General features: G+C 37.8%; 1 protein-coding gene across 6 annotated transcripts in view; it reads right to left on the bottom strand.

Moving 5' to 3' along the window:
• Nucleotides 1-309: 309 nt before the first annotated feature.
• The window catches only part of pbx3b (pre-B-cell leukemia homeobox 3b), a 117,774-nt gene continuing 99,966 nt past the window's right edge, over nt 310-18,117 (bottom strand). For 2 of the 6 annotated variants that reach the window (XM_062998565.1, XM_062998566.1), the window contains exons 6-11: nt 15,966-16,101; nt 13,320-13,349; nt 10,905-11,070; nt 8,947-9,024; nt 4,186-4,275; nt 490-575 (exon numbers count right to left, since the gene is read on the bottom strand). In XM_062998565.1, coding sequence (XP_062854635.1) covers nt 4,229-4,275; nt 8,947-9,024; nt 10,905-11,070; nt 13,320-13,349; nt 15,966-16,101 — 457 coding nt within the window. In that variant the 3' untranslated portion in view covers nt 490-575; nt 4,186-4,228. Of the gene's footprint in view, nt 576-4,185; nt 4,276-7,617; nt 7,731-8,946; nt 9,025-10,904; nt 11,071-13,319; nt 13,350-15,965; nt 16,102-18,117 lie in introns of all 6 variants that reach the window. The other 4 variants (XM_062998570.1, XM_062998568.1, XM_062998567.1 and 1 more) reach the window with 4 other exon arrangements.

Below are 18,117 nucleotides of genomic sequence, written 5' to 3'. Positions count from 1 at the left end.
CAGAGCTGAGACTCGATATGATGTATTTGAGAGCCCAGGTCTGGTGTCCCAGCATGTGTTTTTACCGCTGCGCCACCTGAGCGGCCTTCTCTTAATTTCTTAATTAAGGTTTGAGTGAATTAACAAATTACAGATTTTCCTGGAAACACTTTCTGGAAGTGAGGTTTGTATTTTGATGCTCATTCCCAGTAAAGACTAAACGATAAAAAAGGCTGTGTATTCCACACAAAATATGGTAATGTTTATTTTAGAACTAAATAAAGCAAAACAATGTGCAAAACATGAATTACTAAAACCAGAATCCTTAATTTGTAAGATACCAACATGACTTAGCATAATGATGAACGCCACTTACAAAGAACATAATGATTTGTGGAGGTTTAGGTAGGATACATACAGCTTGGTTTGTTCTGCTCTGTTTGATCAGTCCATGGGTCTCTGGTGTGCCCATAATTTGGGAAAGGGCTATGTCAGTGAAAAAATTAGTTTGAGGTATCAGAGTGCACACTACCAGGGCCTTCTGTAGGGGAGATCACTGAAGATGGGGTCATCACATCTTGCCATCTCCCATTACCCTAGACCAGAAAAATAGAAATAATCATTTAAAAATGATTGTTTCAAGTAGGCGAGTGACAGAATAATAAATGATGGGAATCACATCAATATGTTTGGAATTACACACAGTTAAGATACGGCAAAAGTAATTTACAAATAATACACTGATCGGCCATAACCTTAAAAACACCTCCTTGTTTCTACACTCACTGTCCATTTTATCAGCTCCACTTACCATATGGAAGCACTATGTAGTTCTACAATTACTGACTGTAGTCAATCTATTTCTCTACATACTTTTTGAGCTCCTTTTACTCTGTTCTTCAATGGTCAGGACCACCACAGAGCAGGTATTGTTTGGGTGGTGGATTATTCTCAGCACTGCAGTAACACTGACATGGTGGTGGTGTGTTAGTGTGTGTTGTGCTGGTATGAGTGGATCAGACACAGCAATGCTGATGGAGTTTTTCACCTCAATGTCACTGCTGGACTGAGAATAGTCCACCAATCAAAAATATCCAGCCGGCAGCGCCCTGTGACCACTGATTAAGGTCTAGAAGATGACCAACTCAAACAGCAGCAATAGATGAGCGATCGTCTCTGACTTAACATCTACAAGGTGGACCAACTAGATAGGAGTGTCTAATAGAGTGGACAGTGAGTGGACACGGTATTTAAAAACTCCAGCAGCACTGCTGTGTCTGATCCACTCATACTAGCACAACACACACTAACACACCACCACCATGTCAGTGTCACTGCAGTGCTGAGAATGATCCACCACCTAAATAGTACCTGCTCTGTGGTGGTCCTGTGGGGGTCCTGACCATTGAGGAACAGGGTGAAAGCAGGCTAAAAAGTATGTAGTAGGCCTACTGTAACTGTAGAACTACACTGCAGAACTTAATTCTATATGGTAAGTGGAGCTGATAAAATGGACAGTGAGTGTAGAAACAAGGAGGTGGTTTTAATGTTATGTCTGATCGATGTATATTACTATTGTGTACTATTATCTCTATAATAATATAGAAATATAGACTATAATACCAGCACACATTATGTGAGAGATGCCTGTTCATGAGAAATTCAAGCCACTGGGCTCATTCATGCTGATTTTTACTAAGTCTCCATTTCTCAGCTGCCTTTCTGTGTCTCTGAACACAAATTTGCTTTAACATTTGCTGCTAATGGGAGTGATTTCTGAAATCAAAGTCTAATCAGATCTCTGCAGTGGGCCAACAGCTTGTCGTTATATATTTTGATGTCTGTCAGGAGCTGAGTGTGTGTGGGGGAAAAAGGATAATGAGTGAAATTGACGGTGGAGGCCTTTTTCTCCACTCAGCTTGCCCGAGTGCTTATGAATGTGGCGAATTGCTTCTGGCAGAGACTAGCCTTCCCTGGAAAGTGTTTCTGCCGACCCAAACCTTTTTTTTTTTCATTTAGCGGTTACCATGGCAAAAAGGTTAGCCTATGCTAATTCATTTAAGATGTGCATTGCTATCTATCTGTTTTACTGTACAAATGCAGGGAGTGTGTTTTTGGTCCATATATCTGAGAGAGAGAGAATGTGAGTGTTTGGGGAAGAAATGCTCTGCGGTGAAATTAGTACTTTGCTGATTTAGAGTTCCTGGAATAGGTCAATAAATAAATTGATTCGGCCTTTTCCAGCCATACTGTCTGGGCTGGGACTGAAATAGGAGCATTATGAGGAAATCTCTACAGCCCTTGTGACATGGATCATCCTCTGACTACCATCCTATCTCTCTCTTTCTCTCTCTCTCTCTTTTTTCTCTATCCTCCTCATCTAGTGATACCAGCCAGCTTGACATCACCTTTGTTTTGCTGTTTGATAGCAAAGTGAGGAGGGGGCAGTTGATGCATGCCTAGTAGCACGCACACACACAAACACACACACACACACCTTTTGTGGTAGCATTGATGGACTAATGCAGTGAACTGTGACCCAAGCTCTGCGCTAGAGTGAGAAAGTGGATGAGGTAGTAAGTGTCCAAGTGTAATTCAGGCATGCAAGAGCATGACACTCCAGCTACACTGCTGCAGGCCACAAAGACTATGACAAAACGCAAGATGACACACATTGTCTGAACATTCTCCACTGTTACAGTGCCATGGTCGTGTCCTACTTTTACAAAAACCTAACCACACATTCAAATTGTAGACACTTGCCATAATGTGGTTTCTATATTCAAGCAAATGGGGCATAATGCTGATAAAGCCAAACATATGATAGCTCAACAAAGTGATTCAGTGTACAAACATTAATCTAAATTTAAATATAAATTAGTTTGTTTTCAAAAGCATTGTAAGATTAAACACAAAGCAGATTTTAACTTATCTAACACATTGGCCTATTAGACTACATAAAACATTGAGAATAATAAAACAAATGTATGTTTAAAAAAGACTTCAAGCCTCCACGCTGTCATTTTTCATTATCTTAAAAAATTCATAACACATCTATACATGCAATAATGCTTTATATTTGTTTGGATTTTTTTAATATACAGTGGTACCTTGAAACTCAACGTTAATTAGTTCTGGGACTGAGTTTTAAAAACATTGAGTTTTAAGGTATTTTTTACCATAAGGATGTATGGGAAACCTGTTAATGCATTCCATGGTCCTGTGGAACTGCATATATTTTAGGCTAATGTAAAATAATGGGGTTGTTTTTGACACTTATACACTGAAAATAACACAAATATAATATAAAAACACCGAAATAAAGAGCTGATTTTTAACACAAGTTTAAAAGTGAAACAGTTAGGAAAATCCAGATAAACACAGACATCTGACGATTATTCCAGACTGACTCTTCATTGTTAATTTGAAATTAAATAAATAAAAAAAATTTTAAACAAACTGAATATGTTGAGTTTAAGGGAAAGGTTGAGTTTAAGGGTACAAATTTCTCAACGACGGGCGTTGTTACACGGTACTACTGTATTTCCTAGTTTATATAAACTACTGAACCTTGTAATATATGACAAACAGGTTTTTTTTGGTTTTTAGATGATAATTAATGCTAATTTACTTGAACAAATTGTGTAAAACTTGTCAAGATTATTATATTCATTACTAAAGTACCAAAACAAAATAGGACAATACGGTCAACTTTCATTAACTTTCTTTTTCTTTTCTTCAGACAAATAATCTTAAAAAAAGTTACTACATGAATTTTTGATCATGTAATTTTTGTCATTTTCCAATAATCCAAAATTAAATTAAAAATCATTTCAATTGGAGATTTTTTGACAAAGAAGTATGAGTTCCAACCATGTTGTTGATGTAAAGTAACAGGTTTACAATAGATTACTGAAATTACATGACTAACATAACATACATCTTCTTTGTACGTTTACTGACACACACACAATGAAAAAAACAAACAAAAAAATGCTTCAAGGATTCATGTTTCTGTAATGCATCAGTAAGTTGTTTGCATATATTAAAAACCATGAGGCTAATGATGGCAGTTTTATTTTCACAAATCATTAAATCAAACCAAAATCATATTAAGGCATATTGTACCCTAAACTGGTACCTTAACAGGAATTAAAGTAAAAAGCATGTATGATCTAAAAAAAAAAAGTGTTATTGTCCACTTACATTAAGACCATGTGGACTATACAAGGCATTCCTCCCAAGATCATCATTGTATCCTGCTGTCTGATTGATAACATGGTGCAGGGTATCCACCTAGAGAGTACACAATAGGAAATCAAGCCTGACAACTTACTGCCCAATAAACACACACAATATCAAAATAACTTATGCCAGTACACATCAGACATTGATATCTAAACAGAAAAAGAGATAAATGAACAGACTGACAGAAGTAAAAAATACAAGCTGTGATTAGATAACTAACATTCCACTAAGATTATATTTTTGATAAGCATTTTAATAGACTGAAAAAAGATCTTATTTGTATACATACCACTGCTATTTTTGTGAGCGGTGGGACTTAAATGGGGGGTTTAAATGTAGCTTATTAAATAAATAAAATTTGAAATTTATCAAACTTTATTCTCCAATTTAGTGAACAATGGCGGATCACGTTTTTAGAAGCTTAGTAGTAGTAGTAGTAGTAGTAGTCTAAAATATCCTGTCTGTAGGTTTTTAATGACTTGTTTATAATTCATTAGATTTTATTCTTGAATCGTGTAACTACTTATTTGTTTCCCTTTTCCCTTTTACTGCTCCAAGCCCAATAACATTTTCAGTTAAATTTGTTCTTCTTATAATGTGTTTAAAATAAGAGAACTTCCATAAGGTTATCTGGTCTAAGTGAAAGGTAAGGATTGATTTTGTCAAGGATCCTTTTGTTTCTTTTCTTTTTTGTCCAGGGAGCTCTCAAACACCTAGCAACAACATTTAAAGGCATAAGTATTCTTCATGTTTTATTGTCCATCTTCAACTTCCAACTTCAGTCATTTGATCATTGTGTTTAAAGACAACTGATGCATTTGCCTTTATCGTTGTTCTTTCAAGTTCCAATATGTATCATGTTTCTTAGCTGGTAAATACTTTGTTGTTTATAATTGATATTGTAAGCTACAGCTGTCTACCATTTTTACAACTTAATTAACAATGAGGGTAAAAGTGAACTGCCTTTCCTATTGCCATTAAAGCCATTGTTTTTGTTCACCAAACTTAAATGCTCTATCATATTTTTCTCCATCATATTCAGAATACAGATTTAACTGATATGTTAATAAATAGATGCTGTGGTATATCCATATTTATTTTGTATGGTCAAAACAGTTGCAGGCTATTCTGCAGTCAAATATACATGTTGACTTTGGTTTTGTGATATGACTTGAACTTTGCTGGCATAATTTAATTCATTAAATTTGCTAGTTAATTAATTACAACCCCAAACAGCAAAAGTTGATATGGGCAACGCAAATAAAAAACTAGTGCTTTCTTAAACTTACTTTTATTTCACTGGCAGTATGAACCCAAGACATTTCATGTTTTGTCTGGTTTATTTGTTAATATACATCCATTCCTGCATTTCAGGCCTACAACAAATTCTAAAACAGTCTGGACTGGGACAATTTAGGACTGGTAATTAAAAAAACTATATGATTATGTGATTTTAAACAGGTTGATGCCAACAGGTGATTGTGATCATGGTTTTGTACAAAAGCAGTATCCACAAAAGGCTTTTGTACAAAGTTCCTCAAATAAAGACTAGAAGTAATCTTCTCCCTCTACAGTGCATAATGTCATTAAATAATTTAATGAATCTGGAGAATTTCAGTGCGTAAATAACATGGGCACAAGCTTAAGCTGATCACCCATGATCTTCGATCCCTTAGCACTGTAGACATGGCTGATGGGCAAGGAATTACTTTTGCAAACCTTTGTCAAGCACTATAATACAGAGTTTCATGCACAAATGCCACTTTGCACTACTGTGCAAATAAGAAGCCTTATGTTAATCATGTCCAGAAGCAGCATTGAGTTCTCTAGACTCAGATGAATCTGGGATGGACCCTCACACAGCAGAAACGTGTATTGTAGACAGACGAACCGGTATTCCAGATCTTTTTTTGGAAAAAATGAATGTTATGTGCTCTGAGCCAAAGACAAAAAGGATCATTTACACTGTTGACAGCAAAAAGTCCAAAAGCCAGGGTCTGTCATAGAATTGGCTGTCTGTGTATTTGGCAAAGGTAATTAACACCTCTGTGATGGCAGCATTAATGCAGAAAAGTACATTGAGATCTTAGAGCAACATATGCTGCCTTCAACACAACATCTTTCTCAAGGGCACCCATGCATTTTTCAACAAGACAATGCAAAACCACATGCCAAATACATACAAGGCATGGCTGTGGAGAAAGAGGGTATGGATCCTGGACTGTCCTGCCAGCAGTTCTGACCTGTCTCCGATAGAGAATGTGTGGACAATTTTGAAATAAAGTATGCCACAATGACAACCCAATGCTGTTGCACAGTTTAAGATGTGTTAACAGGAAAAATGGGACAAAACAAAACCTACAACACTTCATCGCTTGGTATCATCGGAGCCAAACTGTCTTTTAAGTGGTGTGAGAAGGAATGGCAACATTACAAAGTGGTAAATGCTTTACCATCCCAACTCTTTTTAGAATGTATTGCAGGCCTGAAAAGTAGGATTGGATGTACATTAACAAATAAAATAAAGCTGACCAGGCATAACATGACATATCATGGGTTCATAATGTCTGCATTGGAATAAAATTCAAAGTAAATGTAAGAAACACTGCATACTGTCTCAGGTTTTTTTCTGATATGGGGTTGTAATAAATAAGATATGGAAAGGTCCCTGAATCAAGGCTGTTTAAAAAGTGAGCAAAGTAAAGTGTATTATGTAAAAGCGGTTTACATGGATGGAAAGGTTTTGTACCAATTCTATAAGGGAGTAAATACATTTTGCTGTTTATGTAATAAATTGTGTCACTGTTGAGCCCTATTATACAGAAACTATTCTAAAGACAGCAATTGGTATGCAGCATTTTGAGAGTAATAATATAAAATCAATGTTAACATCAGCGTATATACTAAATTGTACTTTAGTAATATTAGTAATACTACTACAAACTGAATAAGTAAATATAACTAAAAAAAAACACATTAAAACAGAGACATCAAACAACACGGAGTACAGTTACATACACCCAGTACCAACCCAAGAGCTCAAGTCAGAGCCAAATGCATTTAAGCATCAAGTACAAAATGGGGTCTGTCCAGACATAGGATCAATTTACTAGCTGACTACATACCTAATTAGGATCTGCTTTTATAGGCCACAGTGGGCCATGATAACAATTCATTAGAGGGCAATTTGGCATTGTTTATATGGTCCTTCATAGCCCATCCATCAGTCATGAACAATTAATATTGTTTTGCTACAAGGAGATTTGGGAGGGGGTATAATTTAAAGTGATTAGCTTTAAAATACTAGTTTAATGTTAAACTGTGGATGGCTGGATAGCTAGCAGGTTTTTAAACTGGTATACAGACCCAGTCACTGTACATTAAGCCTACCTGAGACTGCACATTGGCTCCAACTTGTGCCCCTTGATATAAATCCCCATTCGGATTCTGCATGCTCATGAACATGTCCCCTGAGTTTGGGAGGTTAAAAGAACCTGACGAACCTGAAAAGGAAAGATGTAAGTGGTGGAATAACAATAAAATTGTAGAGAGAAAAAGAGCAATTTACACAGGCACACAATGACAAACACAGGTGCACACATACTTCACCCCACGCACAAATGGTTAGAAAGCACAATGCAGTGAAGCAAAACCGAAGGAACAAAAAAAGATAGAGGGACAATTGGTTTATGAACTATACTATAATACTATAATATACACCAATCAGCCATAACATTAAAACCACCTCCTTGTTTCTACACTCACTGCCCATTTTATCAGCTCTACTTACCATATAGAAGCACTTTGTAGTTCTACAATTACTGACTGTAGTCCATCTGTTTCTCTACATGCTTTGTTAGCCCCCTTTCATGCTGTTCTTCAATGGTCAGGACTCTCCCAGGACCACCACAGAGCAGGTATTATTTGGGTGGTGGCTCATTCTCAGCACTTCAGTGACACTGACATGGTGGTGGTGTGTTAGTGTGTGTTGTGCTGGTATGAAAGGATCAGACACAGCAGAGCTGCTGCTGGAGTTTTTAAACGCCTCACTATCACTGCTGGACTGAGAATAGTCCACCAACCAAAGATATCCAGCCATCAGCGCCCCGTGGGCAGCGTCCTGTGTCCACTGATGAAGGTCTAGAAGATGACCAACTCAAACAGCAGCAATAGATGAGCGATCGTCTCTGACTTCACATCTACAAGCTGAACCAACTAGGTAGGAGTGTCTAATAGAGTGGACACGGTATTTAAAAACTCCAGCAGCACTGCTGTGTCTGATCAACTCATACCAGCACAACACACACTAACACACCACCACCATGCTCTGTGGTGGTCCTGTGGGGGGTTCTGACCATTGAGGAACAGGGTGAAAGCAGGCTAAAAAAGTATGTAGAGAAACAGATGGTCTACAGTCAGTAATTGTAGAACTACAAAGTGCTTCTATATGGTAAGTGGAGCTGATAAAAAGGACAGTGAGTGTAGAAACAAAGAGGTGGTTTTAATGTTATGGCTGATCGGTGTACATCAACTGTTTAAAAATGAAATACATTAATACATACACAAAAACATCACATGACACACAGAGACTGAGCATGGAAATACCAGTCCACACTCTACAAGGTCTCACATTACTTGCTACTCTAATGAACTACTGTGTAAGGGATCATATGCCAATAATAACAAGGAAAGAAAGAAGCTGATGGAAAAGTTCAGTACCAGTAAACATGTTGGTTAATAGATTGTTTTTGTTCTCTGCAGAGTCCAGCTGAAATTCTTCATCTTTCATCTGGAATCCTGGGTGCAAGAAAAAGTGGAGCCCTTTAAATCTTAAATCACCAACACGCCTTAGGGACTCTGCTTAATGTGTTTTTGTGTCTAAATGAAATACTTGCATATCAATTCCACCTTGATATCCTTTCATTTTACTTTAGACTGTTTTTGAATATAGAGATTTTGTTACAACCCCAAATCAGAAAATGTCGGGACAGCATGGAAAATGCAAACAATAATTTTAAAAAAACACAGAGTTTCTTACATTTTCTTTGACTTTTATTTGATTGCAGACAGGTTGAACCTGAATATTTCATGTTTTATCTGCTCAGTTTCATTTATTAATAAACATCCATTCCTGCATTTCAGGCCTACAACACATTCCAAAAAAAGTTGGGACAGTAAAGCATTTACCACAAATTTCACCACACTTAAAAGACGTTTTGGTACCGAGGAGACCGAGTGATTTAGTGTTTCAGCTTTTATTTTGTCCCATTCTTCCTGCAAACACGTCTTAAGATGTGCAACAGTACAGGGTCGTCGTTGTCACGTTTTTCGCTTTAAAATTCTCCACACATTCTCTATTGGGGACAGGTCAAAACTGCAGGCAGGCCAGTCCAGTACCCGTACCCTCTTCTTCTGCATGCCTGCATCTCCATGCCTTTGTAATGTGTGCAGCATGTGGTTTTGCATTGTCTTGTTGAAAAATACATGGACGTCCCTGGAAAAGATGACGTCTTGAAGACAGCATATGTTGCTCTAAGATCTCAATGTACTTTTCTACATTAATGCTGCCATCACAGTAGTGTAAAAGACCTTTTCCAAAGGCACTGACACAGCCCCATACCATAACAGACCCTGGTTTTTGGACTTTTTGTCTTTGGTCCGGAGCACACGGCGTCCATCTTTTCCAAAAATACCTGGAATGCTGATTCATCTGACCACAATACACGTTTCCACTGTGTGATGGTCCATCCTAGATGCCTCCGAGCCCAGAGAAGTCGACACCACTTCTGGACATGGTTAACATAAGGCTTCTTTTTTGCACAGTAAAGTTTTAAGTGGTATTTGTGCATGTAACTCCGTATTGTAGTGCCTGACAAAGTCAGAAGAATCGAATCGAACATCACGGGCGTTCAGCTTAAGCTTGCACCCTTGGCCTTTATGCACTGAAATTCCTCCCGATTCCTTGAATGGTTTAATGATATTATGCACTGTAGAAGAAGAAATATGGAAATCCTTCCCAATCTTTCCTTGAGGTACATTGTTTTTAAACATTTCAATCAATTTCTCACACATTTGTTAACAAACTGGAGATCCTTTGATCATCTTTGCTCATCAAAGACTCAGCCTTTCCTTGGTGCTGCTTTTGTACCAAACCATGATTACAATCACCTGTTGACATCACCTGTTTGGAATCACATCATTATTTAATTTTTTCACCTCATTACTAGCCCTAAATTGCCCCCGTCCCAACTTTTTTTGGAATGTGTTGCAGGCCTAAAATCCAGGAATGGAGGTATATTAACAAATGAAATGAAGCTAAGCAGACAAAACATGAAATATCTCAGGTTCAAACTGTCTGCAATCAGATAAAAGTCAAAGTAAATGTAAGAAACTTACATTTATTTTATTTGCATATCTATGCATTATCTATACTGTCCCAACTTTTTCTGATTTGGGGTTGTACTATGCACAGAATTACAGAAAATTAAACTTCGACTTATTTTTAATTACATCATATACAAAACTTCTGCTTGATTTTACTAATCTCATTCAGCTTGTATGGTCTGGAAGGAGCTAAGACAACTGTTACTGCAGCCAAGCAATTTGGTCCATAGAAGAGCAAATCATCTGGAAGAGGGTGTAATGGGGGAAGATGATCCAAATGCTTGTATGCTTACCAGAATTAGGTGTAGTGGGTGAGTTAGTCTGGCTGTTTTGTACAGCAGCAGCCACAGCATGTGCTGCATTAACAGCTGTCTTTGCAGCATAAAGGTTGGCCTCTTCCTGGAACTTGCCTATGTTTTTCTTATAACGGATCCTCTTGTTCCCAAACCAGTTGGACACCTTAAGTTAAAAGAGAAGAAAGGGGTGGATGGAGGGAGAAGGAGGGGTCAGATATCAGGGTGGATGCAGCACTAAACAGTTTGATTGTTGTAAATATTCCATCAAGTCCATCACCCCAAGACTATTCAAATAATAATTACAGGGTCCATAGACTCATTAAGCAGTAAGTGTGCTATTAGACATGCCCTCATTGACCCTATACAAAACACCAAAAAATTGGATGCAGTCACCAGAGACCCTGGTGAGGATAAAACATTGTTAGCATATGATAACAATTCTTACTTAGCTAACATTCAGGTGTTTGGTGCTAAGCTACAGCAACTCATACTGTCTGTTCGAGGCACCAGCATGACCAGCAGAGAAATACAGTGTTATTCACTTCACCTGTCGGTGGTCGTAATGTTATGCCTAGTCGGTGTACATATGTCCAAAAAAAATTATTTGTGGTCTTATATACAGTGGGGCCAAAAAGTATTTAGTCAGCCACTGATTGTGCACGTTCTCCTACTTAGAAAGATGAGAGAGGTCTGTAATTTTCATCATAGGTACAATTCAACTATGAGAGACAAAATGAGAAAAAAAAATCCAGGAAATCACATTGTAGGATTTTTAAAGAATTTATTTGTAAATTATGGTGGAAAATAAGTATTTGGTCACCCACAAACAAGCAAGATTTCTGGCTCTCAAAGACCTGTAACTTCTTCTTTAAGAAGCTCTTCTGTCCTCCACTCATTACCTGTATTAATGGCACCTGTTTGACCTCGTTATCTGTATAAAAGACACCTGTCCACAGCCTCAAACAGTCAGACTCCAAACTCAACCATGGCCAAGACCAAAGAGTTGTTGAAGGACACCAGGAAGAAAATTGTAGACCTGCACCAGGCTGGGAAGAGTGAATCTAAAATAGGCAAGCAGGTTGATGTGAATAAATCAACTGTGGGAGCAATTGTAAGAAAATGGAAGACATACAAGACCATTGATAATCTCCCTCGATCTGGGGCCCCACGCAAGATCTCATCCCGTGGGGTCAAAATGATCATGAGAACGTTGAGCAAAAATCCCAGAACTACACGGAGGGACCTGATGAATGACCTGCAGAGAGCTGGGGCCAAAGTAACAAAGGCTACCATCAGTAACACACTACGCCGAGAGGGACTCAAATCCTGCAGTGCCAGGCGTGTCCCCCTGCTTAAGCCAGTACATGTCCAGGCCCGTCTGAAGTTTGCCAGAGAGCATATGGATGATCCAGAAGAGGATTGGGAGAATATCATGTGGTCAGATGAAACCAAAATGGAACTTTTTGGTAAAAACTCAACTCGTCGTGTTTGGAGGAAGAAGAATGCTGAGTTGCATCCCAAGAACACCATACCTACTGTGAAGCATGGGGGTGGAAACATCATGCTTTGGGGCTGTTTTTCTGCAAAGGGGACAGGACAACTGATCCGTGTTAAGGGAAGAATGAACGGGGCCATGTATCGTGAGATTTTAAGCCAAAACCTCCTTCCATCAGTGAGAGCATTGAAGATGGAACGTGGCTGGGTCTTCCAGCATGACAATGATCCCAAACACATCGCTCGGGCAACGAAGGAGTGGCTCTGTAAAAAGCATTTCAAGGTCCTGGAGTGGCCTAGCCAGTCTCCAGACCTCAACCCCATAGAAAATTTGTGGAGGGAGTTGAAAGTCCGTGTTGCCCAGCGACAGCCCCAAAACATCACTGCTCTAGAGGAGATCTGTATGGAGGAATGGGCCAAAATACCAGCTACAGTGTGTGCAAATAATTTACAAATAAATTCTTTAAAAATCCTACAATGTGATTTCCTGGATTTTTTTTTTTCTCATTTTGTCTCTCATAGTTGAAGTGTACCTATGATGAAAATTACAGACCTCTCTCATCTTTCTAAGTAGGAGGACTTGCACAATCAGTGGCTGATTAAATACTTTTTGGCCACACTGTAAGCAACTGTATTGAAACTGTACATATACTGATTTTGTAACTTAACTTTATCACATCTCTTAGCAATGGATGTGACTAAAACACAACAAGATTTTTTGCACCATATTATGTACCATATTTACTTGTGCACTGATGGCACATATAAAACTCAGAGTAGTGCAGGTAGGTTGTTGGGGGTGATGATTTCATTTGTATGCATTTTAAAATTTGGTTAATACATATCATTGAGATAAAGGAAAAAAAGTAAAACAGAACACACTACAACAAGAGTGGAACAGGAGAAGTCAGGACATACCTGTGCCACTGTGATGGTGCTTCCCACCCCCTGAAGGCAAAAAAGAACGGCTTTTACAGTTTCTGACTCCCCAAATGCCCTCCACCTCCCTCCCCACAGAAAAAAAAATCACATTTACATATTGCAAAGAATTCCAGAAGTACATGCTGAGTCATATAAGCTAACACCAGACACAATTAAAGCTACAAATGCAGCTTGATGAACTAAATATTTTTTGTCTGTGGGGAAAGACGTGGAACAGCACTCTTGCCTTCAGGTGTTTAAGTGCTACGCTGCCTTTTTTATCTACCCACCAATGTATCTTGCCTCTTAGCTCTGACGAACTGCCACACACATACCAAACATGCACACTATTATGCTAAGACATACAAGCTTTGTACACCTGTATTTCATTAGTTTATCACATGGCACTTCCTTAGATTGGAAGGCATCTATTAACTGCCATCTGCAGATCTGTGCTGTTTAGGTCTGGGCCTTGGCTCGGCCATTCAAGAACATTCAGAGATTTGCCTTAAAGCCACACCAGTATTGTTCTGTTACCCACATAGTAGTTTTCTTGTGCTCTGGGGGTTTTCTTTAGGGATGCTTTTGTATTTGGCTGAATTTCTCAGTCATTCCCAGCCAATGAAAATCTCCCCATACCATAATGCTGCCACCACCATGTTTCACTATAGGGAACGTATTAGCCAGGTGATGTAAGGTGCATGAAATTTTCTAAATGGCAGAACTGCAAACACTAAGTGGGCTTTCATTTGCCTTTTACTCAGTGGCTTTTATCTTGGCACTCTGCCATTAATGGCTGTTTCATGAAGTGCTAAAGGGATGGTTGGCTGTCCAATAGGTAATCCCATCTCTGCACAGGATTAGAGCTCTATTAAAGTAAACGGTGGGTACTTTCTTACCTCTTTAATCGAGGCCCTTTTGCCTGGATGACCAACTTGGCCAGATAGCTCAATGTTGTGCCAAACCCTTTTCATTTCTAAATTACTGATGACTGTGGTCCTAGATTTAAATGGGAACACTCAAATTCTTAGATATCACTGTATATTCTTACCCTAATATATAACAAATTTATCACCGAAATAGACAGTTCCTTAGACTTCAGGGTTTGGGTTTTAAGACAAAACAATGTAAATAGTGGGCGCCCTTATAGACCCAGGTGTGTGGCTTTAAAAACCATACCAACCCATTCAAATTGCAAAATTAAAACATTAACTCCAAACATTTTTTAAGAATAATTAAAGCATAAAGGGTGTACCTAACCACAATTTGGAGCGCCATTGTACAACAAAACAGAAAACTTCTGTTATGAGAAATATTTTTAAGTATATAAATTTACCTATTTATGTATACTCAAAATACATAATGCTCCAAATTAATTGCCTTAAAAGCAAAATTAAAACTCCTGATCTGATCAAAATAGTGAAAAAAATTATCAAAATGACAGATATTAAAAACAAAAATAATGACTTTAAAATTTAGTAATATATAAAAGTATCAGTGATATATAAATAGTACCCTTGTACAAGGACTTATCAGAAGTAACATCAGAGTTGGCAACATCATTCCAATTAGAGATAAAGGTAGAGGATAGCATTGCAACGTAATTAGATTTTCATGGTCGTATTATTTTAATTAATTACAAACCTCAACTCTCAAAATCATGGTGGCACAGTATGTAAAATATTAAAGAAAACAGAAAGCAGTGATTTGTAAATTTACTTGACCTGTGTTCATTTGATAATGATACAAACATGATATGATATTTTGAAAATTTTTATTTGGCACGGCTCGGTGGCTCGGTGGGTAGCCTCACAGCAAGAAGGCCCTGGGTTCGATCACCAGAAGGGGCTGTCTGGGTCCTTTCTGAGTGGAGTCTGCATGTTCTCCCCATGTCTGCGTGGGTGTCATCATAGTTCTTTTTATGTCAAAACCACTTAGAATCTTTTTTTAAGAAATAGCAACATTTTTGCTTCATCTGCTAATAGAACATGATTTCAGTCATTGTCCCAGCAGTAGTTAGCAAACTTCAGGCACTTATGTTTGTGATTAGGTGAAAGTTAAGTTAGGTGAACGTTTCCCCAGGATGCTATTTTATTCTGTAACTCTCCAACCTTGATTCTTTGTGATTGCTTTGCCTTTTTTAATATTCTCTGCATGTTGTCACAGTTGTAGTATTTATTGAAATAACAGTAGATATGGACATTGTTGGTGAGTATATATATTTATATATTATTTATATAGTTATCGACACTCTGATCAAAGGGAAAAAAAAGTATTTTTTTCTTTAAAATCTACTTCAATACATAGTTAGAATTTGTATAATTTTTGTCAGTGTGACATTAAGCTAATTCACCCTAAGGTTCATTTTTTATAATCCTTTTTTACTCATCTTTACCATGCGTGCCAATAGTTAAGGAGGGGACAGTGTATAACATTGTACACATAGTTAATGTTTTGAAGATCATGCTGAATTTTCTTTTTTACATAGATGGTACTCTATTTTCATAACTAGTCATTGTAGGCTATTACTATTATTTTATATTTATTAAAATATAATTTTTTTACAATAAAGTAACAAAATGCCTTAGTTTTTTATTTAAAATTTGTTGTACTAATTAACAACAATGCAATGTCCAATCTTACCTGGGATACTGTGATGCTACACTTCTTAGCCAGTTCCTCTTTGGCTTCTTCACTGGGATAGGGGTTGCTGAGGTGGGAGTAGAAGTACTCGTTAAGAATTTCTGTTGCCTGTTTGCTGAAATTTCGTCTTTTCCGTCTAGGATGAGATTTAAAAAAATTAGTCAGAAACAGCAGAAGAAATGTGTCTAATTTAGATCATTTGTGTGGCACAGTATTAAAGAAAAAAAGGTTTTTGTGAGTTGGATTTTTAGTAATTAATATTAATAATTAATATTTAAACCTGACAGGACTGACTTATATTATCAAGTTCTTTGTTTACTATGGATGTAACGATGCACCACAAGCCAGTTAAAAAACGATTCACATGTGTAACGATTCAAATAGGTTTACATGTATAAAGAATCGATATTCACTTTAAACAGCAGATGGCACTTGCGCTATTCACCTCGCCTGGTTGATGTCACTACAGGGTTGCCAGGTTCATAATTTTCCAGCCAAATTTATGTGAGGATACTTTTTTTTTTACACAAAAAGGGAAATGTGCAGCATTGTTTTGCAGTTTGTACCTACCTAAAAAATAAAAGGGCATTCATTATTTAGATAAATAAAAGATAAGCACAAATACAGTCTTTTATTTTTTTAAGAGAAATAATAAAAGGAAACTTTGTCATAATTTGTCTTTAATTTCATTTTGTTTGGAAAAAAAAAAGGGAAAAAATCATATAGTGAACCCATTATCGTGAATCATATTGTAAAGCTTTAAACAGCTGGACAGCTATCAAATACAATGTAGAATTAAATGGTCTAAAACAATGAAAGTGGAAAATGAAACTAAAGTAAAAATGTTGATTTAAAGGGATTTTTTTTTTTTTTTAGCGTAGTCAATCTGATGCTGGTGGTGGTACCCCTAGTGGTGCCCAAGGAGAGGGTGTCTTGACTGACACACACTCCCTTTAATGCGTGCACAGTCTACTGATCTGTTCTTATACTCCCACACATCGGTGGATTTGTGTGTGAGGTCGGCTTGTGCACGGCAAGCCACACCCGACATCTGCGCTCCTCCACCACTGTGCAAGCACCCTGGACAAGCAGGTTCCTTTCACAGCCCCACCCCTCTGTTGAATCTGGTCATTTCCCACCCTAGAAGACTGGAGGCCAAATTGTCTGCTGCAGGCATTAGCCAAATATGCCTGCTAGAGGGCGCCCAGCCAACCGGTAGCAGAGCCGAGGCACTAACGACTTATCACACTGCGCCACCTGAGCGCCCAGAGTTTTTAATTTTTTAATTTAAAACAAAGTTAAAACAAAATATGGCATGCTTTAATGGATTCAGGGTCCATATAAATTATGCATGTTGATGATTTTTTTATACTTAGGGTTACTGAAGAGACCCCAAGCCATTAATTCCACGTCGTGAAACTCACAGCATACAGCATTGTATTTTGTCTATTTATATTAGTAACCTTCATCTCGCAACCACTTCTTCTTTTTGCTACTGTTGTTTGTCCATGTTTGACAAATGCTGTTATTACTTTTAAGACTGTTGTCCTTAAAACATAGTTTTCAATTTTTGTGATTGATGAACCTGCATTTTGTATTGTATTATGAAAAATATACACTGATCAGCCATAACATTAAAACCACCTCCTTGTTTTTAAACTCACTGTCCATTTTATCAGCTCCACTTACCCTATAGGAGCACTTTGTAGTTCTACAATTACTGACTGTAGTCCATCTGTTTCTCTACATACTTTTTTAGCCTGCTTTCACCTTGTCCTTCAATGGTCAGGACCCCCACAGGACCACCACAGAGCAGGTATTATTTAGGTGGTGAATAATTCTCAGCACTGCAATGACAATGACATGGTGGTGTTGTATCAGTGTATGTTGTGCTGGTATGAGCGGATCAGACACAGCAGTGCTGCTGGAGTTTTTAAATACTGTGTCCACTCACTGTCCACTCTTATTAGACACTTCTACCTAGTTGGTCCACCTTGTAGATGTAAAGTCAGAGACGATCGCTCATCTATTGCTGCTGTTTGAGTTGTTCATCTTCTAGACCTTCATCAGTGGTCACAGGACGCTGCCCATGGGGCGTTGTTGGCTAGATATTTTTGGATGGTAGACTATTCTCAGTCCAGCAGTGACAGTG

This window comes from Trichomycterus rosablanca, chromosome 7 (assembly GCF_030014385.1).
Source record: "Trichomycterus rosablanca isolate fTriRos1 chromosome 7, fTriRos1.hap1, whole genome shotgun sequence".
Lineage (NCBI taxonomy): Eukaryota > Metazoa > Chordata > Actinopteri > Siluriformes > Trichomycteridae > Trichomycterus > Trichomycterus rosablanca.
Note: the sequence above shows the minus strand (reverse complement) of the source record. Positions and strands in the feature narration are given on the sequence as shown.